The 26,846-nt window shown below is 42.0% G+C and overlaps 1 protein-coding gene across 1 annotated transcript in view; it reads right to left on the bottom strand.

The window, feature by feature from the left end:
• Positions 1 to 26,542, bottom strand: part of TBC1D8 (TBC1 domain family, member 8 (with GRAM domain)) — a gene marked incomplete at its 5' end in the record, with an annotated part of 36,813 nt that extends 10,271 nt beyond the window's left edge. Inside the window, 10 exons of the mRNA XM_009883120.1 lie at positions 2,792 to 2,909; positions 3,782 to 3,996; positions 4,889 to 5,039; positions 5,454 to 5,636; positions 6,845 to 7,039; positions 8,224 to 8,431; positions 15,968 to 16,208; positions 19,840 to 20,068; positions 21,895 to 22,013; positions 26,425 to 26,542. Of these exons, the coding sequence (XP_009881422.1) occupies positions 2,792 to 2,909; positions 3,782 to 3,996; positions 4,889 to 5,039; positions 5,454 to 5,636; positions 6,845 to 7,039; positions 8,224 to 8,431; positions 15,968 to 16,208; positions 19,840 to 20,068; positions 21,895 to 22,013; positions 26,425 to 26,542 (1,777 nt within the window). The remainder of the gene's footprint in view (positions 1 to 2,791; positions 2,910 to 3,781; positions 3,997 to 4,888; positions 5,040 to 5,453; positions 5,637 to 6,844; positions 7,040 to 8,223; positions 8,432 to 15,967; positions 16,209 to 19,839; positions 20,069 to 21,894; positions 22,014 to 26,424) is intronic.
• Between the last annotated feature and the right edge of the window lie 304 nt (positions 26,543 to 26,846).

Here is a 26,846-nt window from a genome sequence, read left to right as displayed (position 1 = left end):
GAAATGTGTGATGCTGCCCAGATCTTCTGCAGAAGATCGTATTATAATTAGATGTTGACACTGTAGATGAAAGTAAGCATATGTATTCAAAGTCACTTTTATGCCCACCTTTTCACTAGGCTCCCAGAAACCACAATATCTGAGCAACTGAACATTTAATCTATTACAGCATGAAACCATAATGAGGTAGGAGTGTGCCAGTGTGTCCATTTAGAAATGATGACCCAAGATGCAAACTAAATGACACCTCCAAGACTGAAAAGGCAACTCTGAGAAACAAAGTGAGGTTTTCACTGTTTCAAGAATTATAACAGCAAAATGATGACAGTCTAACAGATAAAAGTGGGGTGAGATGGCCTGCTGGTTTAGGGAGAGGATGGAGAAGTCATGGTAATATGAGAATAGGATATGCATGACCCTTGTCACCACTCTTGACCCAAGTACAACTTGCTTCTATCTTGCAGCTATCTGCTTATGATTTCCCCTATACATTGCAGAAGGGAGAAGGATGGAGGGAGTTCCTGAAGGAGTGCCAGCCCTGCCTGCAGGCTCTTCCCATTTGCAAGTGAAATGATGCAAATGCTTGTTAAAAAACAGAGTGGTCATAGTTGGCACGGCTGAAGGAGGGAGATGGTTATGTAGGAAAAGTAAAAAGGTTGAGTAGGATGGAAGTACCTAAGTTTTGAAAGCAAAACTTTAATATAAATAGATTTTTAAAATATTCTGAATGTCATTAAAAAAAAGGCCAAAGAGAAGATGGAGCTAAGAAAGCCTGATCATTAATTCAGTAGCTGTTTTGACTGGAGAGATTACTGGCTGACACTGAAGAGGAAAAGCACAGTGACGGGTACCAAGGTCAGAGATCACCAAAGATATATAGAGATCAAAATCTGGACAACAGTGTTGGCAGTGCGGACAAAGAGGAAAAGTTGGGTGCTGGAAGTGTTATGCAGGAAGAAACAATGCAAAGTTTAGACAAGAGCTGGTTGCAAATCAAAAAAGAAGGTCAACTGGAATGCGAAGCCAAGAACACTAATTCAAGCAACAGGAACCAGAGGAGGGGCAGGGTGGACAAGATCAGTAGCATCGATTTGGCCGTGCTGAGGTCTAGGGTAAATCAGAGCTGCAGAAGTAACTGCTCAGTGAAGCAACCATGCTGCAAAACTGCACTGCTGCTGTTCAAGTAGGGGCAGCGGGGGAACTTCTGAGCTGAAGCCCCTGGCTCTTTGCACTGCGGTGAGCCTTGGCAGTACCTTTTTTAGAGTCACGGTACCACTCGCCCTTTCCTTTAGGTACAGAGGACAGGAAAACAGAGAGACAGGACAACCAAGACTATAAGCACTCAAACAACATAGGCTGCAGCCATGGTGAGTGATAGGCAAGATAGAAACCCTAAATTAGGTACAATTTAGGACTGTGATATGGCCACCCACATGGGACTATTCAAGTTTATCTGGGTGTGAAGAATGCTACTTACGGGCAATAACCCAGCAAGCACGAAAGTCATCAGTAATCAAGGCAGGCCCTAGGCTGATGATATCTAGAAATGCACAAGGACAGATAAAGCCGTGTTTCTTTTTTAATCAAGGAAGGAGACAGACGAATGTGGAAGTAAGTCATCAAGATGGCAGTTTAAAGTCACATTTGGAGACAAGAACCAAAGTTCCAACAAGTGGGACAGTTACAGTGCCCAATCCACTAGCTGAAAATACCAATGGTATTCACAGCACCACAAAACATCCTAAACATCCAGCTAACTTTGGAATAACTGCTTTAACTTATCTTACCTGCCAGTTCAGTGACAATAATTGCAGCAGCACAGTGTCAGGAGGGAGGTATGACAATCCCATCCTCCAAGCAAAAGATCAGAAATCTTCTCAGACACCTACTCCTGCTCCCCAGGCAGTACGCAAGTGCCCGCACCATTTCTAGCTCCCAGAACCGCTACCGCCAGGGATTTCCTCCTATCCCCACCTCCTCACAAGTGACCCTGATTCCTCGCTTTTCTACAGTTATGGTGGAACAGCAAGAACTGTAACTACAGAGTAAGGTTAGAATTAAAGAGGGAAAAGCTATCACACATTTCTGTAAGAGGAGGAAGTAAAGTGACTGCAAAGAACAAATACTTTTTCTTGTATGAATACCTGCAATTACTGCTCAGCCCCTCTTTTCTGTGTGTTCGGCAGATCTTTGCACAACAGCCTTAAAAATAGTCAAATTGCAAAGAACAGGAGACATAGGACATGCAGTACAAGGCACGCACTGCAGAGGGACTGGGCTTATTTCTTAATGCTGCATCTCACATTCAGAGGGTTTTCTATCATCCCTCATTACCAAGGGCCAGTTTAGATGCAAGCCTGTATTACTCCAGCAGCCAGGCAACGCAGAGACATCAGATCAGAAATAGTCACCCTAGCAGATCTTTCATAGGCCCATCTTAAACAGTTCAAGTCTCTTAATACTGAACGCTCCTAATCAAGACACGCAAGCTCTTCTATTTTTACCTAACAGACAAAAGCGCCACCTCCTTCTGACCAACAGGGGAAAAGAAAACCCAACAAATTTAAAAGCTGAGCATATATTTATAGTTCTTGCAGTTCAAACCCTTCAAACCAAAACCAACCCCAGCTGGAACCTGAGCAGCCACCGCTGCTGTGCCTGCACAGGGCACAAGTCGATGGACCTCCTCATCCGTGGGGTCTGGACCTCAGAAGACCTTGTGCATTTTACTTCACCTCGGCGCCATCCAGCTGCCCCTTCCCAGTTAGCAAGAAGAGAGGCCCGAGCTCACCTATCACTCGGTGGTTGAAGTAATCCGGCAGCATTCGCTCACACACAGCAACCAGCAGCCAAAAGGCTTCTTCCTCTTTGGCATACAACAGCAACACGGAGGTTAAAATATTCATAGACTTCCAAGGGCAAAGAAGAAAATGGGATTTGTTAGTGACAGCAAATCCTACTGACAGAAGCTAAATTGTGGCTATTTTTACAGAAAGAAAAGTAGCCTAACATGATGTAAACAACTTGAAAAAAACCCTCCAAAACAGCAAGAGACAGGTAATAGACAGTGAATACATAATTGCAACGCAGAGGCATAACAAGTTTTTCCAGCTTATGTATACTGCTTTTCCAAAGAGCAACAGCAAACGACGGAGAAAAGCAAATTACTGGATTTGCCCAGGTACAAAGTAGGTAACTGATAGTGCAAGATGTTTTGGGGCGGCTTTCCCCCCATCCCCATATTTGTATTTCGAAAGAAGATAAGGAATCTGGAACCAGTCTGATGTTAATCAGAATTCAGGGAGCTGCACAGAAGGTAAAATTATTATTTTAGCTGGCCAGCTGGGTAAAGTACTTCATGGTTTGTCATCAATTTTGGCAGAAAGGAGCAGAACTTTAGTTCATTAAACTTCTGCCCCAGCGTTCTACATGAATCTCATCCGTGCAGGCCGGTTTACTTTGCACTGTCTCCAAGTATTGGGTAAGAAACACACTTTCGAACAAACAGAAGCATCACAACCACTTTTTTCCCCTTCTTTACCTCTAAATGCAGTTCGCAAAATGCTGAGGGAAGACTTTTGTTAAACCAAAGTACCAGCCTATGCACTTGTTTTCCATGGTAAATGACATTTAATACATAAAATTATGTATTTTTCATAACAGAAAAGACATTATTAATCAAAACCAGCCTTAAAAAGACTATCAAGAGAATGATAAAACTGAGAGAGCAGAAAGAGGGGAAAAAAAAGCAGCAAGCGTTATCCCGCTGGGAGTTCTTCACCTGGCAGTATCCTATTTTGGGGTTCCTGTGCGCGTACGCCGTGAGCACCCTTCTCAGGGCGGCTATCCCTGTCTCGCTCTGGAAGGCGGGGTGTTCGGGCAGCGAGCGATGGAGGTCACGCTCAATCTCCTCCGTCACCATACAGCACTTGCCCATGGACGCCTCCACCAAGTGTACGTAGTAGCCGGGATGCGAGGCGAGATCCGTCACGGCGTCTGGTGGCAGCAGGGAGAGAGGAAGAGGAAGACGCAAGCGGATTAAGACGACGCTGCGCTTAGTGCTGTGGGTATTACTGCTTGAAAGGGTGTAAGCAAGATTTCTCCAAGGTCTGCGAATTTAGTGAAATCTCCAGATGTAACAGAAATAAAGTCCTAGCAGAATACGTGTCTTGAAAACAAAATAAATTATCAGCAAAGCTTATATGATGCAACATCATTCCAAACACCTTAATATTGACACTGAGCAGAAAACTTACCCAGCAGAAAGTATTACTGGGAGAAATATACTCAGCGCTGTTCACACCCTCCAAGGAGAAAAACCCCCACGTGAAGGAATACTTTCTACAAATGTCTGAACATGTCATATACTGGATCAAGGACTAAACTTGAGATCGTATTGTAAACACATTCTAGCTCTGCCAGATCTGTGGATGAAACGAGTTGTTTTTTCCATCTCCAGTTTCTATTACCCCTGCCAACATTCAACAAGAAGCAGGAGCGGGACTGCTGACTTTAAGATGTCATTATTTTGCAATAATTTCATTTGCCTAGGGTTAAATCAATATTTGTGCTACAATCTAATTGTTGCTGGAAGACGAACATTATTTTATGGAATCATGACATTAAATTTTAAATTACACAGATGAAGCAGATGTTATTCCAATCCTTCTGCACATCATGCCGTTATCCAGAGATAAAATTTTTACAGATCTATGTAGGTACTTCCTTGCACTTATTAGTTCAGCAGCCGCTCATTTCTCTTCTGTAAGCACTATCATAAGCTCCATGTAAATTACATTTAACTGCCTTTGGGAGACTTCTTGCCTAAATGTTTTGCCATGTTCAGAATAAGATGATGCCTACAGCCAACTTTTCTAAGAGCGCTCACCTGAGAAAAGCAGCCAGAGTTTGCCTCTTAAGGATTCTGGGATTCCCATTGCAACAAGTTTTCTGATCTTCTCCGTGCGAAACATGCACACAGTTCTGCCATATTCTACAAAATGGTCATCCCACAGACTCTCCTTGATTTGCTCCCTAGACTGGGAACAAGAAGGTATCTTTTAAAAGAACAAATCGTGTGAATGCGAGAACTGGTGAACAGAAACATTTGACATATTAGAAATTCTGCAAGGTGTTTCCATTACCAATGGATATGGGAAGTCTGCTCTAAGGACTACAACTTTCCCCATTTTGCATATGGAATTCACCACATAGGGGCCAGCAGAACTGATCAGACAGGGAGAAAAATATAAATATTCACCAGAAAGATATGAGAGGGTTGAGTGAGAGGAACAAACTCCAAGCAAACAGAAAACCTGTTATCCCATACGCAACTTCTCCAGCCAATATAGAGTTCATTTTACTAAAAATGAGTATCTGTTTGAATGTTATCCCAGCTTTTTTTTAAAAAAAAGAAAAACAAACTCCTACAACTTCCCCCAAATGTTACATACCTTTCCAAAATCAAGGCCTGCCATTCCTGCCTGATGAAAGTCTGACCTTAGCGCTTCTGCATTGAGCAAATAACTGCTCTCCTTTCCGCATTCGCTTCTCTCCTTGCTTTGTGAAGCCTCTGTTCGTGGACACGCAGACTCACCGTCCCTGAGCACGCACGTGGATCCGAAGGCAGGAGTGTTCTGCAGTGCAGAATCAAAGCGGTAATGACTAAGAAGAGGTTAAGAACTACTCAGCTGTCTTCAAGACACAGAGCTGGGTTAGCCTTCGCCTTCTGCATCAAAACTTTTCACCTTTCAGGAGGAAAGGCCTTATTCAAGACTTTATACAAATTAGCACTCGTTTCTATGTCAGAAAAAGGGTGGTTACTTTGAAACAGAAATTGTTAGCCAATTCTAAGTGTCCTTGATGACAAGCTACCAAACAATCTTCTAACTTTGGTTAGCATTTGAAAAACAGAATCAGAGAACAATTTAGGTTGGAGAGGACCGTCTTTTTCAACCCCCTGCACAAAGCAGAGTCCCTCAGACCAGATTGCTGGGGGCTGTGTCCAGCTGAGTTGAGTAGCTCCAAGGAAGGGGAGTCCACAGCCCCTCTGGGCAGCCTGGTCCAGCTCTGCCCACCCTTGAGGGGAAATCTTTCTCTTTTTATCTAATCAGATTTTCCCTTGCTGCAACTTGTGACTGTTGCTGCTCATCTTTTACCTGGCACCTCCAAGAAGAGTCTGGCTCCACCTTCTCTGTAATTCCCCATTAGCTAGTGGAAGACAGGCTGAACAAGCCCTGCTCCCTCAAACCTCTCCTCATAATGCATGTTCTCCAGCCCCTGACCATCTTGTGGCCCTCCACTAAACTTACTCCAATTTGTCAATGCTTTTCTTGTGTGGTAGGGTAGAGTCAAAACTGGCCACAGTACTCCTGATCAGCCCCAAAGTGCTGAAAAAAAGGGAATAGTAACACCCCTTGACCTGCAGATCACACTCCTGCTAGCTGTTGCTTCTCTTCACTGTAAGAGCACACTGCTGACTTATAAGCTCAGCCCGTTGTCCACCATGATCCCCTGCCTTTTCCACATGGCTGCTCTCCAGCCAGCCCGCCCCCAGCCCCTCCTGTTGCATGGGGGTTACTCTGCCAGGCTTCGCGTTTGCTTTTGTTGAACTTCATAAGGTCTCCATCAGCCCACTTCTCCAGATCGCCACATATTCACTGCCCCCCACAGTGTGTCAATCACAACCGTGCTGCGGGTGCGCTCCATCCCATCGGGCAGGTCATTACAGAAGGCATCAGGACAGCACTGGCCCAAGACCAACCCCCTGAGGAAGGCAGGACAACGGACCAATGGATAAACACGTTGAATTCATAATAGAAACGAAACCCCAGAAGTTCAGTACCTGGTTCTTATTTTGTGAGTTGTTACAGTGCACTGGGTTGCTGGAGTTCACTTCTTTTAGCCTCTGGAGCAGGTTCTCCACCAAAGTATCCCGGTCCTTCAGCTCAATGAACTGAAAGGCTGTCTTGCTCCTTATGCTAACAATGATGGGATTAGGGAGAAGGCTTGTGTCCTCCATCTTCTCTATGCTGATTACCTTTTCCAGAAACATTACAGAAAACACATTATGCACCACCTCCACAGAAACATCTTCAAATACTCTACATGTACCGAAATGTACAACCACAGCATTCATTTACACGTATACTTTAAACATGATTATTCATATTGTCTTTTCTTGATCAGACACATCCTACCACCTGAAGTTTATGGTCTCTTTAGAAGCTCAAAGCAGGCACCAAAAAGTATCCCAGCTACCTTTTTTTCTTTTTTTAAAAGACTTTGAGGTCCACTTCTGGAGAGTGGACTGAGGGGAACGAAATAAAGGGGAGTGATGATTAAAACAAGATTTAGAAAACCATCAACTTGATCAAATTCTGGGGGATGGAGGAGGAGATTTACTTTCACATTCCTCAGGACAGGGGAAAACAGTTTTGTTGCTTCTGATTAATTATATAACGCTGTTCTCTTATTGTTTTCTATTTCTGTAACAGTGGAAGATAAGTTGCTACAGTTAGGATATTTCGATGTTACTCTGTTATTAGCCGAGGATGAAAGGAAAGCTTTAATTAAAAGATCATAACAGCCTCGTATCCACAGCAGATCAGACAGGTGTTTGCTGACAGCTTCCTTCTCCTCTTCTACTCCCACCACCTTCCCATGCATCCTCTGTTCCATTTAAATAAGTCTCTGATTTCATGGAAATGTGGCAGCTCGTCATTGCCTCCAGAATATCCCCTTTTTCTCTCTGCCCTACAGGTTTGCAAAGTATCCACAGGTTTGCTAGAGTTTGTCTATGGAGGGAGAGCTTCAACACTTCGAAGTGTTCGTCCCACACAAGGATGCTTTTATACTGCTAGAAGGGCCCAAGCTGAAGTCTCCATCAACATCAAGCTGGACGTACGCATTTATGGAGCTGGGAGAGGAGCACTGTCCGAGCCTTGGAGCGAGCAGACTCTGTTTTGCAGTGCTCTGTCCTGCTGCATTCCCTGTCCATACTTCACTTTGAGGATTGTGTTGGGTCACGTATGCATATTTTTAGGAACTCATGCCCTAAGGAGTCCCAGAACAAGCTTTACAACAATCCTGTAGGCCCGATATACACAAGCATCCTACTCCTTTTCATCAAATGATATTTTTTAGATAAGTCAAGTGACAGCGGATGCTTACAGCAGAAAAAGGCAGATAGGGACCCAAAATGAAACAAACGAACAACTCTACCTCTCTAAGTGGGATGATAACATTGCAGCAGCCATTTTCTTTGCTGGCAAAACAGATGTAACTGTCTGAAGTATACATCCTTCCCGCTGTGTGACAGCGACTAAATGGCGTCCAGAGAGAACAGTCAATAACTTCGTGCAGCTTCTCCTTCCTGGGCAATCTGAAGAAGGCCCGAAAGAATTCATTCTGCGCTCTGGCTTCAAGATCCCTTAAGAGAAAGCAGTAAGAGCAAATCACAAGACCCCAAAAGCCAGGACATCAAGCCCAAAGTTCATTTTCTCGTTAGCCTCACCAAGAGCGAGGGATACAGAGTAAAAGCACCGTGGCACGGCAATCTTCACTGCCTATGTGAACAGATCGATAAAAGACAGACTTTGAAATACAAAAAAGAATCATCATCAACACTTGCTTGTTTAATAATAAGATCAAAAGCAACTACTGTAGTGAATAGGAAAGGAAAGGACACTCACTGAAATCAGCTGGTTTGTTTTTGGTTGGTTTTTTTTAATTATTATTTAACCATGCATTTTCTATGGCTGCTGTACCACTTTCCAGCCTCCAAGAGTTACAGGTTTCAATGCCCAGGAGACAACTAGATCTTTCATCTGATGAACATACATTGAGCAACAGAGATTAGCTTTATGTTCCTTGTTTCCCTTCCCAGTAGCATTACCAACCTCACCCCGGGGATTTGCATCTGCCCCTAAACGTAATGCATTTGCTCCACGAGTACTTCCGAAGTGGTCAGTAACAGGAGAGCTAATGACAGTGGCATTTAAATCATCGCATCCTCAACTTGCAGAGGTATCGGCCTTTGAGAGCCCTCAGGACAGTTGCAAAACACAAAACAGTTTCAGGTCACTTACGGACTCAGTTGAGAATAACAGCACCAGCTACATTCCGTTTGGACTTGGCTTCCTTCCAGTCACCCATCCACATTTATGTGGAGAGGAAAAAATTTAAATAAATGAAGCTTTTGTTACTGAGCTATGGTTAAACAGACTTGAGTTTGGGGATTATTTTTCTTCTCCTCCTTTTTTAATGAAGAAGTCTGTGGTAATTTAGAGAGCTATGCAATTACATTATAAACAGACCACGGCTATTAGCTCACCAACAGCAGCTCCAGAAACATTAGGGCTTAAATTCTATCATTTTCTTTACTACGAGTAAATTTTTCCAAACGTGATTCACCTTAGGGAAAAAAAAAAAAAGGCAAAAAGAAAAAAAAAAAACCCTTGACTTTGTTCCATTGAAAGAATGTAAAGCGTGGGCTGAAGCATAACAGGGAGTGGTACCTTGGTGCTGTAAATCCCCTCTCCGCTCCTTCCTTCACCATCCTCTTCTGCAGACACCTTCCCCCCACCCCAGCCCTGCTGTTTACAAATTAAGTTGAGACAGATGAAGCCTCTTCTTCAGGAGTAAATCAATGATTTGGGTTTTTTTATTTCAGTTTAATCCATAGAGAAAACTAAAGCTATGTGAAACAGGGAGGAAGAGAATCCAGAACAAACTGAGATCTGAGGAGGGAGGATCTGTATCTGTGAGCAACACAGACAGAATGCGCTCGACCAGTGTTCTGCTGCTGTTTCCTTCTCAAGCATTATCTTCCTTAATAATATTATCCAAGGAAAACAGACAAATAGTCTCCTGTTTTTCACAAAGAACAAAGAGAAACCCTCTTTGTGAAGCAAGACAAAAAGGTTGCTCCCGAGTTAAAGTTCCACTGCGAGAGCAACTCTGATAAGTGCCCGCAGCGATCTGCTATTGTGACAAAGCTGGATCAGGATATGCCTCTTAGTTAACTCACCACTAAAATATTTTCCATTTCTGCACAGCACAGATGAATGCTGCTGATAGCATCTGCAGCCAGGTCTGGGTAGAGCTGTGCTCTCCTGCTATTGTGCTGAGAAGGTAAGACCCTCCCTGCATCCACTCGCCTGTTAAAACTTATACATCTTTATGTGAAAAGAGGCATTATACAGAAGAGTGGAACCTCTGTTGAGGCAGTACTTGTCTGTTTATTTAAGAGTTGACTGTTTCTAATGCTCCAAAGTCTGCGGTTTCTGAGTTTTCAGGATTTTGCTGCATCTCTTGGGGCTGCAGCCTCCAGGCATGGGGCCTTTCAGACAAGAAGCCACAGGTTTTTAAGCTGAAGAATGACATTTCTGACATTCACCAAGCACTGCGTCCAACCCCCTCACCCCGTGCCGGGGGAAGGCTGCCAACCCCAACATCCCTGGAACTGCCTGTGCCCCCATGACTCACCACACAGGGTCACGCAGGGCCACTGCAGGGACCACACCGCAGCCAGGGATGCCAGAGACAAGTGCCGAAACAGGAGCCAGCCTGCCAGCAGGAGGGATCACAGAAAGAAAAATGGCAGCACGGGGATGAAATGCTGTCAGCACTTACCACTGTGGGCTCAAATAAGAACTTTTATTGGAAAGTGGCACACCGTGAAAGGATTTCCTGTTAGACTGGCAAATTCTCGGGCTTAAAGCAATTGCTTCCCTTCATAAATACAGCCAAACAAAAATAGAGCTGGTTAAAAAAACCCAAACCCTCTAACTCCAAAAAACCCACAACCGAAATTAGCTCCTAAAACAAGACAGGCAGTTGTTTAAACATGATACAGCAAAGATGCGGCGACTGTGGGACCACATCCCAGGTCCCACGGCTTCCATTTTGAGTTTCACAATACCTCCAACGCTGAACCGACATGCAACCTTTCTACCTGCAGCCCAATCTGTTTGAAATGTTCTCCTCTAACTTAACCATTTCCATGTTGGTTTGGTTTTTAAGCAAACGCAGTGTACTGAGCTGTACCTAAGAAAAAAAAATAATGAATGCTTTTGTTATGTAAAAATAATTTTTATTACATGCATCAGAAGAATAAAAGGCGAGGAAGATGCAATTGTCTTGTTCCCTACTTTTCAGAAAAGTCAGCAATTCTTTCTAAGCGCAGTTCCCGACTTGCACGTTACGGGATCCTGGCCTGCCTCCAACTCCAGCACTTCAAAGTGAATGGCAAGTCTGAACTGAGATAACTCCTTGTGTGTGACCCCTACGTTACCTTCCAAGAGTTTTAAATTAAAGGAAATAACACACAAGACTAACAAAATGCCTAAAAGCATCAGGATACTTAAAATTATGTCCTCACTGTCAAATGTTTTTCTCTGCTTTAAATCTAACAGAAGTCAGCTTGGCAAGATTTTAGCTCTGCTGAGTCACTTGCTGCCTATCTAACATCTAAACAGACTGGCTGACCTCTTGCTTTTAGAGACCAATTACTAGACTCTTCTTGCTATTCAGACTTCAGAAAGTTACAGGTTTTGGAAATAACACATCCAGTGATACGTGTCTTGTTTACTGGAAGAACCGCTAAATTCGTGTGGCTTCTCGTAAGCAAGCCGGGAGAAGTCATCTGAGAAGAGCCAACATGGACTTGTCAGGACACATGTAAACTGAACATCGTTTCCTTACACAGCAAGAACACTGGACTTGTAGATGGAGGAGATGCAACGGATATTTTAGCCAGAATTTATGGAAGTCTTGATATTCCCTCACATGGAACTAATAAAACTGGATCCAAGTGAAAAACTGTTGTACCAAGCCAGTTGAAAAAGAGTACCCCAAAAAGCGGCCCTTAAAGGCTCCCCGGTAAACTGGAAGGCTGTATTAAGAGACCCTTCTTGGGCGTCTGTCCTGGACTGGCTTCTGTTCAATGTCTTCATCAGCAATCTGCACAACGGATCAAGATATTGTTATTATTAAACTTGCACAGGACATGAGGCTGGTAGAGGCTAATGAGCAGAAGAACAGGATTAGGTTCAGACTGATATGTATAAAATTAAGGATGGTGTGGGAAAAAAACATTACAAGTATTTTCAGCCGTACATCACAAGCTGCACAAAGCCAGCATGGAGATAAACTCCACCAGCATCCATTCAGGAAAAAGAGAAGACATCAGGGTTACAGGGGATCACAACTTGAAGGCGAGCCACCAGCCTCGTGCTCACAGGAGGAAGAGGAGCACCGCGCCGGGCTGCAGAATTGCACGGCCACCAAAATGCAGCACGGCAGTCCTGGAGTTGCTGCAGAGATGGTCACACTGCTCCTGCCCTGGTCAGCACCGGCAAGGCGTTGGGGGCAATCCTGCATCCCACCACCCCACGCCTGCAGCCGCACAGGAAAAGTGACAAACGTCCAGAGAAAAGTGACCAGAAGGGCTAAAATCAGGACCGATGAGAAAAACGTGGGCAAACTAGGGCAGCGCAGTTTAAAGAAGAGAAGAGAAAGGAGATGCATACCAACCTCCAAATACACAAATGGTTGCTCTGAAGAAAGAGAGAACCTCTGATCTCTTCAATAATACTGGCTAGGATAACAAGTAATAGACTCAAAAAGCAGCATGAAAGATTCCAGTCAGACTTCAGAAAGATTTTTCAATGATAGAACAGCGAAGTACCGGTATGGATCCTGGTATTTCAATTACTGGAAATCCTTAAAAACAGGTTAGGCAATCATCTGTCACTAGCGACACACAGAGATAATCCAAACTCTGCCTTTTGCTGGGCAGATGCAATAAAAGGAGGTTCTTTCTAGTCACATCCTCCTTGTTGCTCAAGGTTTACAGCATTCTTGGATTCCCTCTCTGAAGGAATTAACGTGGACTGAAATGACATTTACGATTCAAGATACTTCAAACAGGTTCCGTTCAGCTTAGATCAGTGTTAAAAACCTTCTTTGCCTTCACATGAAGCAAAGCCATCCTCATTGGCGATTCACAGTCAGACATGAAGAAAAGAAACCGAGGTGCTTAGAGCCTGGAGAAACATATCATACTTTTGAACACTTACTGACAGCAGCACTAAAGCTTTTAAATGGTGTGTTCTGCTCTGGCCCATTTCCTCACTACATTTGAGGAATGCAATGGATTCTTAGAGATGGAAATAAGAAGTACAAGAAACCTATACCAGAGATTTTAGTGACCTTCCTATTAAAAAAGAAAAAACTGTTACTTTATGTTACAATAAAATTGCACGGCACATAAATATGTGTGCAAGAAATGGCATTTGTAGTTATCAAACACCTCAGCTTTACTTTTTACACCTCAGCTTTTTGCTTTTTACAGCAGTTAGTTTAATTTCCATTAATCTCCTTGTAATCCATTGTTCCGAGCCTTATGCTCTCATTAGGCAGCACGGAAACTTGTATATTAACTTGTTTGAGTCTGGCCATGATGTAATTTGTGTCACAGACTGTGGGCCTCATCCCACAGACTATCTGAGTCCCATCCCTCCACTGCTCAGCAGAATGACCCCAGGAGCTTCAGGAATGGCATCAAAGGTTTCTGGTTTTCAGAATGTAGAATATACAGACCACAACGGCATTAAAAGCGCATTTTTTAAAAATAAAGATATTGAGACGAGCTTCTTGCAAAAGAAAGCCTAACAAACAAAAGCAATCTAGAACAACTTCATTAATTTGACACAGCTGGAATAGCTCTAATGATGTGTGGATTATTGCTTTCATTTTGATAGACTACTATTTGCTTCCAAATCATGCACAAGAATTAACAAAGACAATTATGAGGGGGAAAATGTCAAGAGGAAAATAGTTGTTCTTGTGGTACTACAATGGCTTCAGGAAAAAAAACAGCAACAAAAAGTTCACACAACAAAAAAGTTCAATCCCCCCCCAAAACATGTTAGCACTAAAAACCAGTTTATCCACTATTCAAACTACAGTCTTGCTTAATCACGTTACATCCAAGTGGTTGCTGAAGTGTGACAAAGGGCACCAGAAACAGCAACTTATCCAACCACTACCTAATTTGTGCAGAGGAAACGGGATTTTGGCATCTTCAATGTTTCCATGTTTTCTTATCTGCCATCTCAAGTTACAGCACATCAGCACAGGTTAGAGAACATCTTGCCCAGGAACTCTCCAGTAAATATTTTTTTATCCTTCCTTCTCCTCTGCCCCCCCAACTTTTTTTTTCAAGTTGGAAGGAAGGAAAGGAAAAAACCTGTTTGAATAAATGTGCGAGATGGTTTCTGTTGCTTGTTTGCTAGTAGACATACTACTTTTCAAAAATGGCACAAGGTATCTACAGGTTGATTACCTGAGAGCCTCGTTATTACAGCATATTACTAAGCTTATACTTTTCTTTGCAACCGTAATTTTAGTTTCTTTGCAGTCTTCCATTCAGTTAGTACCCCTGATTCAAAGATTATTTTGGGAATTGACAATGATGAGTTAAACATCAGTAGATCCTGAAAATATCACCCCCAATTTTTTTGTTACACCTCCTCTGGATTTATCTTCCTTGCTTGGTGCATCTAACTTTTCAGCGCAAACGCAGGAGGAGGGTGGAATGGTAAAGCACGGAAGGGGGCTTAGATATAACCTCACTCAAAGCAATATCCTACATTAGTGGAAGTACATATCCCACATTTCTTGGGCCAAAAGCCTACAACGTTAACCACATCCAATTACACATACATTGTAAAAACAACAGTAGCTCTTGTGTTTAAAGGAGCCCTGGCTATGAAAAAAAAAAAGCCTGCAAAGATGTTTGTGGCTGCTCACCACCGTAACACCTCAGATTAATTCCTTGACGACATCATGGATGAAATCCTGGTGTCAGTGGTTTTCCTTATTGTGTGTACGTATGAAATTGCAGAGAAAGTGCGGTTTGCTGTTTTAAACTCCATTAAGAAACTTTGCAGAAGTGTTTAGCTGAGATGTATACCCAACGCCACCGCAAAAATGCCCCTCAGAAACAACACAATGGCTACTGGACATGTCTCTATTTTTGGGGAAAGGATACCACACATTCCTTACATTTCAGCCAGGAAGCACCACCTGGGTCATTCCCTCCGTACCTCTGGCAGAGGGAGAGGAAGGAAGAGCAGGAAAGGGTCTGATTCAGGAGGGTATAAGCCTTCACTCACACCCCATTCAGAAAAGAAGTATTTTAAAACCAGCACATTAACCCTGACCGCTTAGGCAAATTCCAGTTTGGGCTATTCCATCCTGCCCACCTAAAATTTCTCTGGGCAGTTTCCCTTCCCCTTTCCCACAGCAGCAAATAAAACACAAAATTGTGTGTTGTGCAAGCGGCAGAGAAATAGTTATCAGCCTTCCCCCTGAGAGCCCGATGCATTTCTGTAGTGGGAGAGGAATGCAGAGATGCATTTCGGGGACGTATCGGGTAGAGCTGACAATAGCATATTAATCTGTTGCAAATGCCTGTGGGTTTTTTAAGTCCTATAATTGCTTGCTATTTTTTAAGTCCTATAATTGCTTGCTAAGTCGGCTATGGCAATCACGCTAGTGGGAAATTCCATGTTTCAGATATGATCAAAAGCAATAATTCTACAGAACTGATGGGACCAGGAAAGCCTACACATTGCCAAAATTATAAACAAAATAATATTGCTCTTCAGGGAAGACGGAAAACAGCCCTTGCTGCAATCTACCCTTCTACAGGGAAGAGGACTTTAAAAACAAATGAACAAAAAACCACAGTGATGTTTAAGGGAAGAATATAAAATAGAAAAAAAGTATCTTGCACACAAGTTAAAATGCACCTATTTGATATGCTGTAGTACATCATAAAATCTCTTTTTTTGCCCAATCAAGTAAACCTCTGAAGTGTTACCCAGCTAACAAAGCCAACCGTGAAGCCCACCACTGAACCTCTGCTCACACAAGGGAGAACAACTTCGCTTTTTACCTTTTGGTAATCTGAGTAGGATCCTGTAGGCCTGGATCCAGTTCAAAGATCTCATTGTCCAGTAGCCTTCGGAGCGTCACATCTGCCAGTTGCTCCATGATCCTGAAAGCCTCGGCGATATTCAGGAAGGTGGAGAAGTCGCGCTCTTTATTTGGAGTGGTGACACGGACCGTGTCGGTCATGAAGACGTTGGAGGTTCTTTCCAGCTTCTGGACCTCAACCCAAGGAATGATAAGTTTCACTGCCATCGGAGAAAAAAGCAAAAGTAGGTTGGAAACTCTGCTTACATTTTTCAGGTTTGGGAAATAAGCAAATCCAGAATGAAATGCAAACAACCGAAGAGACGAAACACCTATTTTTACAGACAAAGACCAAGCAAAAGCTGAAATACCTGTTATTACTCCATGCTGATTCCCCCCCACTCCAAAAGATTGTCTTTTTTTCAGAATCTCTCCCTCAAAATTTTACCTATTTTCGTAAGAAGTGCTGGACTGGGGAGTTCTGCCTTTGCAGAACATCTGCCACAAGCTGTGCTCCTTTACAACTCGTTTCTGCAGCCTGCTTCATCAGATGCAGCGGTTCATTTCAAGAGCAGGAAGAATATAGGGAAAAGCTTTGTAATCTCCCAGAAATAAAACTGTAGGCAGGTGGAAACCCAGTTACATGCACAGTACTTTAACTTTAAAAATACAGCTAACTCCCATACAAAAAAAGCAGCTTTTGCACATGGACATTTTTATAAAGTTTAAGTGTTGCTATAAACAGGCCTAGGCATTGGGATCTTCCTGATTTGGTCATTTTTTACTGAAAAGGTGCACAGGCAAATCTTGCCCTAAACATTAACTGTAGTCAGACTTGTTTATAAAAAAGAAAAAGTATAGAAAACTGTTTTCTATACTTAAACACTGCTGAATCATATGAAGACAAACAGTAAACAGAATCAGCTTATTTTAGATAACCACTGCAGGATGTTACTCGCCTCTCTCATGCGAATCTCTGGGCAGAAATTAGGCTGGAAGGGACTTTAAAATAGATTAAATTTCTATTTAACAACTGTTGGAAGCTTCCCAGGGTTCTCTGTGCCAACAACACCAAGACTACACCCCCTAACATCCCTAGCTGGTCTCCTGATGCCAATAAAGCAATAAAAAAGCAGTAATAACAAACACTGTCATATATACGTGCAACACTTATCCATGATCATTCATTACCTCAGGAGCTACCCTCAGCAAGTTCTCTGTACTACATGAACCACAGCTGCCAAGAGTATTTGCAGATTATGGTTTTTTCTTAAATAAAGCACAGCTGCGTCAACACGCACAAAGTGTTGCGAATGGTCATAAAATCATCTGTACGGACACAGCCAAGGGAAGAAAGATTAAATAGCGCCGTAGCAATAGCGCTATTGTTCATGCAGGTCGGAATCACATAAGCTCTTACAGTGTTGGTTACAGAAACAGCACAGCAGACATAAGGGGCCCAAACTACTGATGAAAAGTACAGTGTCTTCAAAGTTTTAGAAAAACACAAGTTTAATTAAAAATTGTGAAGAAACCTTGGCATGCCCTTTTAAGAAATCTGATGTTCTAAGCCTCTGAAAGTCTGCAAATACTTCGAAGCTTAGATAAAAGGGGACTTGTCCTGGAAAAAAATGTTCCATGGAGTTTATGCTCGCATAAGCTGTAAGTTAATTTTATGAGAAGCTGAAAACAGGTTCCAATATTGCATTCCAGATCATTTCAACATAAAACAAAACAAGGGGAAGGCGAAAGTCTTGCCAGAAGCAGAAGACTTAACACTTTGCCTATAAAGAGATTTCAGTCTACTGTTTGGGGGGATTTTTGTAGAGTTAAAACACATATAAGAACTATTTTGATTGCAACTCATATATTGGGTTTTTTCCCCTGTGCTGTATTGAAGAGTGCAATAAATGTGATTTCTTAGCAATATTTTCTAGATCAGATTTAACCAGATTTAAAAAAAAAAAAAAGACAATGAATGACTTGTTCTACATATAATCAGCCTCAGCTTCTCCAACAATAACAAGCAGAACTATAGTAAATCTGGATTATTCAATGTAATACAAGTATTTCATAAATGTGACAAAATACTAGCTTTGGAACAGAAACAATCTGCTTTATCAGAATCAGGGTGGTAGGAAGCACTTCAACATATAATACTTCCCACCAAGCTAGAGAAGTTTCGTTTAACCAAAAGAAAATTCAGGTTTTTATTTCACATTTCCATGCAAATGCATGGGAACACAAAGGCAACACAACTGACTGCAACAGTGAATAAACACAGTATTTTCCATGGTCAAAATGAAAAGCTGCCAACATGTAGTTGTTTGGGGGGATTCTGCATTTTCATAATGTATTATTATGAAAAGAGATGAGAAGTGATTTCTTCTTAAATAATACAGCATGATGTTGTACTTCTAGTATCATTTAACGATCTCTGGTATCGCATAGACAAAACTTTTGGAACAATATGAAGGAATTTTTTCTCTCCCTCCTCCATCCCCCATTATCATTAATAAGTATCATTTTTGCTTTGTGTGCTTTGGCAGACTGGATATCTCAGATTTAATGAGAGAAAGCCTGCAATGACAGCAAGAAGAAATAAATGACAAGGATATTATTTGATACTAAACAGAAAACAAGGAGATTAAACAAGAACCCAGACATCTAGTATGTATCAAGAGACTCTGTTCTAGTCTTTCCAGCAAAACTCAAGTTTCGTTTTTATAACAAATAACAAACCTACCAGCATTTTAAATCTAACTCTGCTGCCTTTTGCAGATATGACAAAATAATTGGCCTGCAATGATACAAGGGAAAAAAGGACCTCTAACTCTAAGCATGTCTTTGTATGTTTTAAGTCTTAGAAATTACCAATTACTAACTTTCTTATCTTTGCATTAATGTAATTAACTTTTAAATCTACAGTTTTATTTGACTAGCCATCCCAATATTAAATCCAGACAGTAAATGGTGATGTTTTCCTAATTGTTATAACTGACAATTCTTGCTATATTTATAGCAGTATAGGTTTATACTACTGTCCTTGATGAAGTTGCAGCAGGATAAACAGGACTTAAAAGGTTATCAGCTCATGCACAACCTTACAAAACAGAGAAATGCTACAGTGTTTAAATGGCTACATTCTTTTTTTACCATCTAATGTCTATTACATTAATTTTTACCTTCTAGTACCTGTTCTGACAGGCTTTTCATAGTCACGCGACTCTTCCTCTGTAGAGGAAGACCATGACCAAAGTCTTACAATTTGCTGAACCACTGAAGGTCTAAAAACCCCTTGTGACCTTCCTGCACTGCTATTCAGAAACGCAAAAAAAAAAATCCCTAACTTGCTGTTGTTTTTTCCCTTAAAAACTCTGAATTTTCACCTGGTTCTCCAGGGCATAGCCCTGTTATGTTTCCTGGGCTATTTTCGGCAGGCAGCTGGAGTCCGGCATCCCTGGCGCCACCAGCCCTTGCCCCACCACGCGGCACTGTGCATCCCTGCCTGCAGGAGGGACCCGTCCTTACCCTTTTTGGCCCTAAAAGTCTCTATTTCAGAATCTGTAGGAGGTCTGTTACATTTTAAGGCTGCATCACCATGGCAAGAAAATCAACCAGATAGCAGCTGGGTCTGCATGCTCTTATAGTCTCATTTTTGTTACTGGATTCATACTACAATATAAACATAAAGGCTGAAAACTAAATTAAACAGGATCTTTCAGCTGAACAACAAAAAGCTCAGAATCTAAACTTCAGAGGCAAATTAGGCTTTTCATAAAAATTCTAGCTATTCGTGCTTTTAAAAATAGTTATATTTATCTCTCTCCCCAGCATTAGATTTATACTTACATTCTTTGCCCAGGAAGAAGGAATAAAAACAGAGATGATTGATGCTCAAATAAAGCCAGCCTTGCCGAGGAACTTTTCCTTTCCAACAGCAACAGGAATAATAGGTGATCAACTTCTCGGCTTCAGGAAAATTAAATCTGGATTCAAATTTCACCAGGGCTTCTCGGAACTTCTCAGGGTCTTCCTCCTGCTCGGCGAGCTTGCTGCTCGTTTCCTCCGCAATCAGCGCCTGAGTTCATAACGAGATAATATATCAGGATACAGCCACGGCATTCGCACTCAAGCAAGTTGATACAAGCTACCCATTCAAATCTTAATAATGAAACTCTTTCTTACAAAGAAATTAAAGTTTATTTGCGATTTTCACAAATGGAGAAATTTCTGTGGTGTTTGCAACTCTTACATATTTTGAATGCTACCAAATCAAGATTTTGGGGGCCTTTTTTTTTATTGTTATTTTTTCAGTGAGTCTGGCAGAATCATGTATTTATAGTTTCACTAAAGCTTATGATTGCTGTTATTTGGTGTATACGGAGCAAAGGTAGAGTAACAATTGCGTGTACTGACCAGTACTATTTTCCTATGAAAAAGCAATGCAGTGAGATGTGTCAGTAACTTGTAACATGCTTGGAACCATTAAAAACATAGTTTCAAGAACATCTATGCAAATATAATTAAGTGTTGAGAATTTTAATAGCGGTATTACAATAGAGGACTTAAGTATACATTGCGCCATTCAGACAAATAATCTGTACGTTACAGCACCTGGTATAATTTGCAATTACCAAGTAGTCCTAACATGCCAAAAGTCTACAGAAGAGGCGAGGGTACAAAATCTGGACTTAACATTCATTAAGGAACCCTGAAGAATTTTAAATATGTGCTGTGCTAGGTAACAGGCTGCCACAGTGTTATCAAGAGAGATTAATTGTATTTGAGCCTTTCAGTGCACTTAGACAAAGTTGTTTTTTTTAAGAAAACAGGATAAAAATTAAGATTTACACGATGATGTTTTGCCTCTCCGTAGCCTTCTTCCCCAACTTCAGAGCCCACTGAGATCACAGCAGTGGGGTTGAAATTTGCCAAAAACATTATGTTCCCACAAATTTTCCTGACCAAAAAAGTGGGTGTAGGGGGGAAGAGCACCTCACTAAAACTCTTAGCAAGGAAAAGTCTGCAGCAGGACCTGAGGTACAGTACTCACCAGCAGACCCGCACCCCCACCAGCCACCACCAAGCTCCTCTTGGACCATGTATTCCACTAGATGCAGAGCTCAGGAGGCACCAGGCTTTCTAAGTTTTACTGCACGTGCCATTATAATTTTAAATCTGTTCTCCAGTCACCAAATTCCCCTACTTTTAAAACTTTCTAGCCTTCCAAAAGGATGCTCATTTCTGCAGCCGCCCGGCCATGACTCCCACATCCTGCAAAGCCACCAGCAGTTTCTGTGCCGGACCCTTACGATGCAGGTGACATCGCACAAGGGCCTGTCCCCTGTCCCTGCGGGGACTGTGTCCTCGTCCGCACGGGTGTGCTGCCAGCAGACTCAGGCACTGTGGCTATCACCTGCTGACACCTCTGAGCTCCATCAACAGGGACAGGACAATGGAAATGGGCAGAAACGGGTGGGAGAAACCAATGGGACGAAGCTAGGAAGAACATGGGAGGTAGGAGGAGAAATGCTGTAGGGAGGAAAAGCTGAGCTCTAGGAAGGGAAGGTATTTAACGTAATGTTTTGGAGAGGCGGAGGAACAGAAAGCAGATGCGAAGGAAAGCTGAGCTGCACACCACAGGGCAGAGAAGAACAGCAAAGGTGGAAAGGGACAGGTGGGACAAAGATTAAATTAGATACTTTGGTTCTGAGGCGTTTCCAAGGAAATGTGAGCGGAGACGCACAGGTGCCAGCCACATCAGGTACAAGTGCCACACAGAAAACCAATAAATAATGTTCAGATGGACAAAACCAAATATGAATGACAACAACTTCACGACATTATTTCTAATAAACCACATGTGTCGGGCAGGGAAGGGTGAAAGTAAGACAGTTTCCTTACCTTCACTTTCCCTTTGACAAAACTAACAATATCTTCTTTATTGTCAAACACAGACAAAGTATGGAGCAAGTTTTGTTCCAGCCATTCCCAGTGCTGGTTTATCTCCTCTGCAGTGGCACCTAGAAAAGCAAAAAGCAGTGTATTGAAACTCATCCTACAAAATAAAATTGAAAAGAAGAAAAAAAGGAGTAAAATGCACTATTTCATACATTCATTCTGAGAAACTGAACTTTCACCCTCAAAATTCTTGCTAGCAAACAGGTCAAAAAGGTCTCATTCGTAGCAGTATAGTTAGAGGAAAACAAAACCCCCATTGTTTTAGAGAATTAGTTTTAGTGCTTTTAGTTTTATCTTCTCAAATGTTCTCAGCCAGCAAATGCTGCATTAAAAGTCAAAGCAGAAAAAACAGCAAAACTTCATCCTGAGCTGCTAGACTGCAACTTATTTTGACATGACATTCCTTAAGCAGCTACTGGAAACCTTTGATTTAAGTCCTGTTCCCCAAAGTCCCTGATCTTCCTTTCTCCCTCCGTGGGTACGCACATGCATACGCGCACACACCCCACGCATACATGCACACGCTTTGAGAGGAATTTACGTGGTCATAATTGGCATCCTATTTGAAAAGCTCTCAATAATAAATACCTAAAAATAAAGGAGTTTGGTTCAGCAACACCTAGAATGTCTACAAGAGTGCATTTCTGCAGTTTGGGAAAGAAACACAGTGAACAGAAAATCTTTGACAAATAAAGACTTTCAAATCTTTAAGGTTTTCTTATTTAAGGTCTTATTTAAGGGTTCTGCTGTTGCTGTTTTAAATGTAATGTGTTCACGCTTACTCCAGAAACAATATTTCAGTCACCACCTATTTGCTTTGGCTGTTTCTGCTTGAAACTGAACTGTCGCTGCATTGCATGACGACAGAAAAGTCAGAGCAAGACAGGCAACATTCAGGGCAATTGGGAAAATCTGGCCCCTCCAGCTCTTACGTGATTAAACGTTACAGGTAAAAAAGCAAAGGCAGCAAAACTTGCTCTTTCTAATGCCTTGCTAGTGGAAGAAGGGAGAGTAGTTGGCCATAAAAGACATGCAAATCACAGAAGAATGTAATTATAAAATGAATCTAGAATAGAAGACCCATCATCTCAAAATTTTATTTGTGTGTACATTAGAGATGCATTATGTTGCCTCACAACAAAAAAACCCGATAAATTTAGCTAAGGATTTTCCACTTTCCTCTGCTCTGTTTTCCATGCAGAATGCCAACTGGCAGGGAAACTTTCCAAGCTTTTATTTCCTTCACAGGAAGGTCTTGCGATAGAACTTCACAAATATCATTAAACAAGGTTAAATAAAAAAAAAAAATCATGAAAGAAGAGACACTTAAATGCCCTTCAGGTAAAGAAAAAGAATTATATCAACGGTTAAGAACACTAGAAATACCGTCATTTTATACTGAAATGGCCATGCACAGAAAAAAATGAGTTGAATTTTTATTTCTGAGCAATCTAGATGACACCAACCGTACAGGAGAGCTGGTGGGCTGCCTCTTGTGAAATAAGCCTCAAGCAAGATACCTTTCACAGCAGCATCCATACTGCTCGGACTGTTTTGAGCCTAGGCTCTAGCAGTGGCTATCTCCCATGGGGGCTACTGCAATTCTTTCCTGCCTAACTTTAGGTATCTCCAGGGATTCTGCTCAAATACTACAAGCCCTCTTTGCCCTTTTTATTTGGTCAGGCCATCTCCTCAGCTTTGCAGGTCACTTCTTTATTTACAATTTCCGTTTCATGGTTTAAAGCTGTCTTGTGATTTCACCCAGGCATTGCCAATCTCTTCATTATTCCTCTTCCTGTGCTCCACACAGCATTTTATTCCACCTTTTATCCACCTTCTTCATGTGCCTGTGCCAAACGTGTATTTAGTCTAACCACAGCCTCACTCCCCATAATCTCTTCTTTAAACCCACTTCTCACCAATCCCATTGCTCTCCCTCTTACAAATGCTGCTTCACTTAACTGGGACTAGGGTTCTACCCACAAGCCTTCTGAAAGGAAAGTCCTAAGTGGATCTACCCCAAGGCATGAGGTTAGGTGGGTTGTTTGTTTTTTTCTGTACTGGTATAACATGATTAACCATCTGGATTAAAACATCTCTGCCAGAACAGCTGTGCTGGGCAGAGATCAGAATTCTTAGCAGCCCTCGGAGATTTGCGAAAGTCTGTAACGCAGATATGACCCTCATGCATATATTATCATTTAAGCCTGCAGCTCCTGGAACAGAGGACTGCCAACGTACAATTGAAAAATGTCATTTTAATTAACTGCCTAATGACATGATGGCTATCCCTAATGAAGTTACACCAGGAGACTGGAAGGAGCTCCTGGAGCTGCTCCTTCTCCTCACCATACAGCAGGAACCTTAATTTGACTCGCTGCTCCTTCCAAATCCAGTATCAAAACTCTTAACATCGTGTCTGTGCAAAGCCCCTCACTCAGGCAGTGCAGAGCTGGGCGATGGACACTTCTGCGTGGAGAACGCCCTTCAGCTTTCTAAGCAAAGGGTCGGGTGATGCTGTTCCTCTGACTCCTGTTGCCAGCGCCAGCTCTCCCCTGGACACTCACATCAGGGTTTTGCAGCACAGATCTTATTCAGAAACAACTTCTGCTACCATGGTTCTTCATTTCTGCACAGCTCTGGCAACCGCCTGTGTCTTACCCACAGAGCATACAAAACAGAGCCCTCTGCTTGCTACTCTGTTACTATAAATCTCATTTTCTCAAGGCTGAGCATCCATTCAGAAAAGCCAAAGAGAATTTTAGAAAATATTAATCAAATAAGTTTATCTCAGCAAAATCCTTAACCATTCCAACCAGGCAAGCTCTTAAATTGTAGTTCCTTTAACATTAAAAAAAAAAGCCAACTGTGGGCAATAAGAGTGTGGCTAGGGCAAGGATCAGTCTCAGAAAGGAATATTACATATATTCAAATGATCAAAAAGCCCCTAAGAGTAAAACTGAGCTTGCTTTTCCAGTGAAAGCTACCTGGCTTCATTAGAGGACTATAACAGCATGAAGCTCTTGAATTTCTCCATGAGATGGCATTATTTAAATATAGAAAGGAGGGGGGTAAGAATATAAAGCATAGAGCAACTGAAAATGAAGAAAACCTAGCCACAACAAAAACAGTACAAACAGACTTTATGCAAACTTCTTCACACAGATCTGGCACAGGGAAAAATTCCCAGTATTAACAGGGAAAATGCAGAGGGGTCTCTGCTAAACCAAGGAAGAAACGCTGAATGAGCTTGTAGAGAGGACGTGGGCAAATATATAGATTGCCCCTTCCATGTAAAGGACTACTATATCAAAACCATCAACACCACATCAACACTTACATTAGCTAACTATTTCATGGTTTGATCTGTGTAAGAAAGGATAGGATAGAATAGGATAGGATAGGATAGGATACAATAGGATAGAATAGAATAGAATAGAATAGAATAGAATAGAATAGCATAGAATAGAATAGAATAGAATAGAATAATTTTCAGTTGGAAGGGACTTACAACGATCATCCAGTCCAAAGCCCAACTGCCTGACCACTTCAGGGCTGACCAAAAGTTAAAGCATGTCATTATTGTCCAAATGCCTCTTAAACATTGACAGCCTGGGGCATTGACCACCTCTCTAAGAAGGTCCTTTACCCTCTCAGTAAATAAATGCTTCCTAATGTCCAGTTGAAACCTCCCCTAGCACAGCTTGGAACCATTCCCAAAGGAAAACCTCCTGTAAATTTCAATGCTAGGGTTTTATAGACTGAAGCAGAAGGGATGAGAACAGCCCTGCAGAGTGGCCAAGCAAGAACAGGATGAATGGAAGAAGCGCATCCAGATGGCCTTTACTGTGCCATGGCAAGGCTGCTGCAATTCACATCAATATCACTTTCCTGAAGATGAGCTCGACCTTCAGAGGTTGCAGAAACACTGCAAAAGGGATTAATGTACAACAGACCAGGCAATTAGACACTTCCCCCTGACAACTTCACCTCCCAAATCACGTAGCATCTTCCAAATGTTCCAGTTATATTTCATTATAACCAAGTGTGGTATGACATTTCACAGTAAGGAACGAAAGACTAGACTGGTAAAAGCCTAGACTAAGTAGCTTCTTGCTGTAAGGAACTATTACTACTGTAGGAAAAGACACGCATATGAACAGAACTACACTACTTTGCAAGAGACAGAATATTAATACAAAACATCCTCAACTAAACAAGCTTTCTTTAGAACCTTCATGTTCCTAGTTAACACTTTTTCATAATTCCTACCTGCGATTTTAACCAGAGGTTAATTTGGTTGTTAAACAAGCTGTAGGCAATAGCTTTCCACGCGCACACTACTAGCTGGGGTTACCTTGAGCTTCTTGGACATGCAGACACTGACCATGCTCAGTATCGGTTCGGGGTTTTTCGTCTGTGACTCACCAATAGCTACGGCCCAGTAAACTTCTGATCCGTTCAATAACTCACCACATGCAATGGCAGAGTAAACCTGTGAGCCTGGAACTTGGAGTAAAATTCGAAACGGAGCAACGCGTGCATTAGAGTCTAACACAGCATCCAGGGCACCAACCAAACGACCTGCAAAGAAAAAGGGGGGAAAAGAGAATTAGTGCCAATTTTCACTTCTGTAGCCTGCAAGTCTTTTCACATCTAAAGCCATAAAATTAAAATACAGCATGTAATGATAACAATTCTTCCCCCATTTTATGCTGCAGTTTATAGATGCTCAAAATGCAAAAGGCAAACCAGATTAGAAGATCAAAGGCATATCGAGTTCTTTGTGTTTCTCATTTTGCCTCATATATATGTATATAGTCACAGAATTGAAGTGGAAAGACCCGAGGGCACCTTGAGAAGTTACCGTTCCAGCCCTGCTCCGAAGCTGGATA

This window comes from Charadrius vociferus, unplaced genomic scaffold, assembly GCF_000708025.1.
Source record: "Charadrius vociferus isolate BGI_N301 unplaced genomic scaffold, ASM70802v2 scaffold92, whole genome shotgun sequence".
Taxonomy (NCBI): Eukaryota; Metazoa; Chordata; class Aves; order Charadriiformes; family Charadriidae; genus Charadrius; species Charadrius vociferus.
This window is presented reverse-complemented; position numbering and strand designations above follow the sequence as displayed.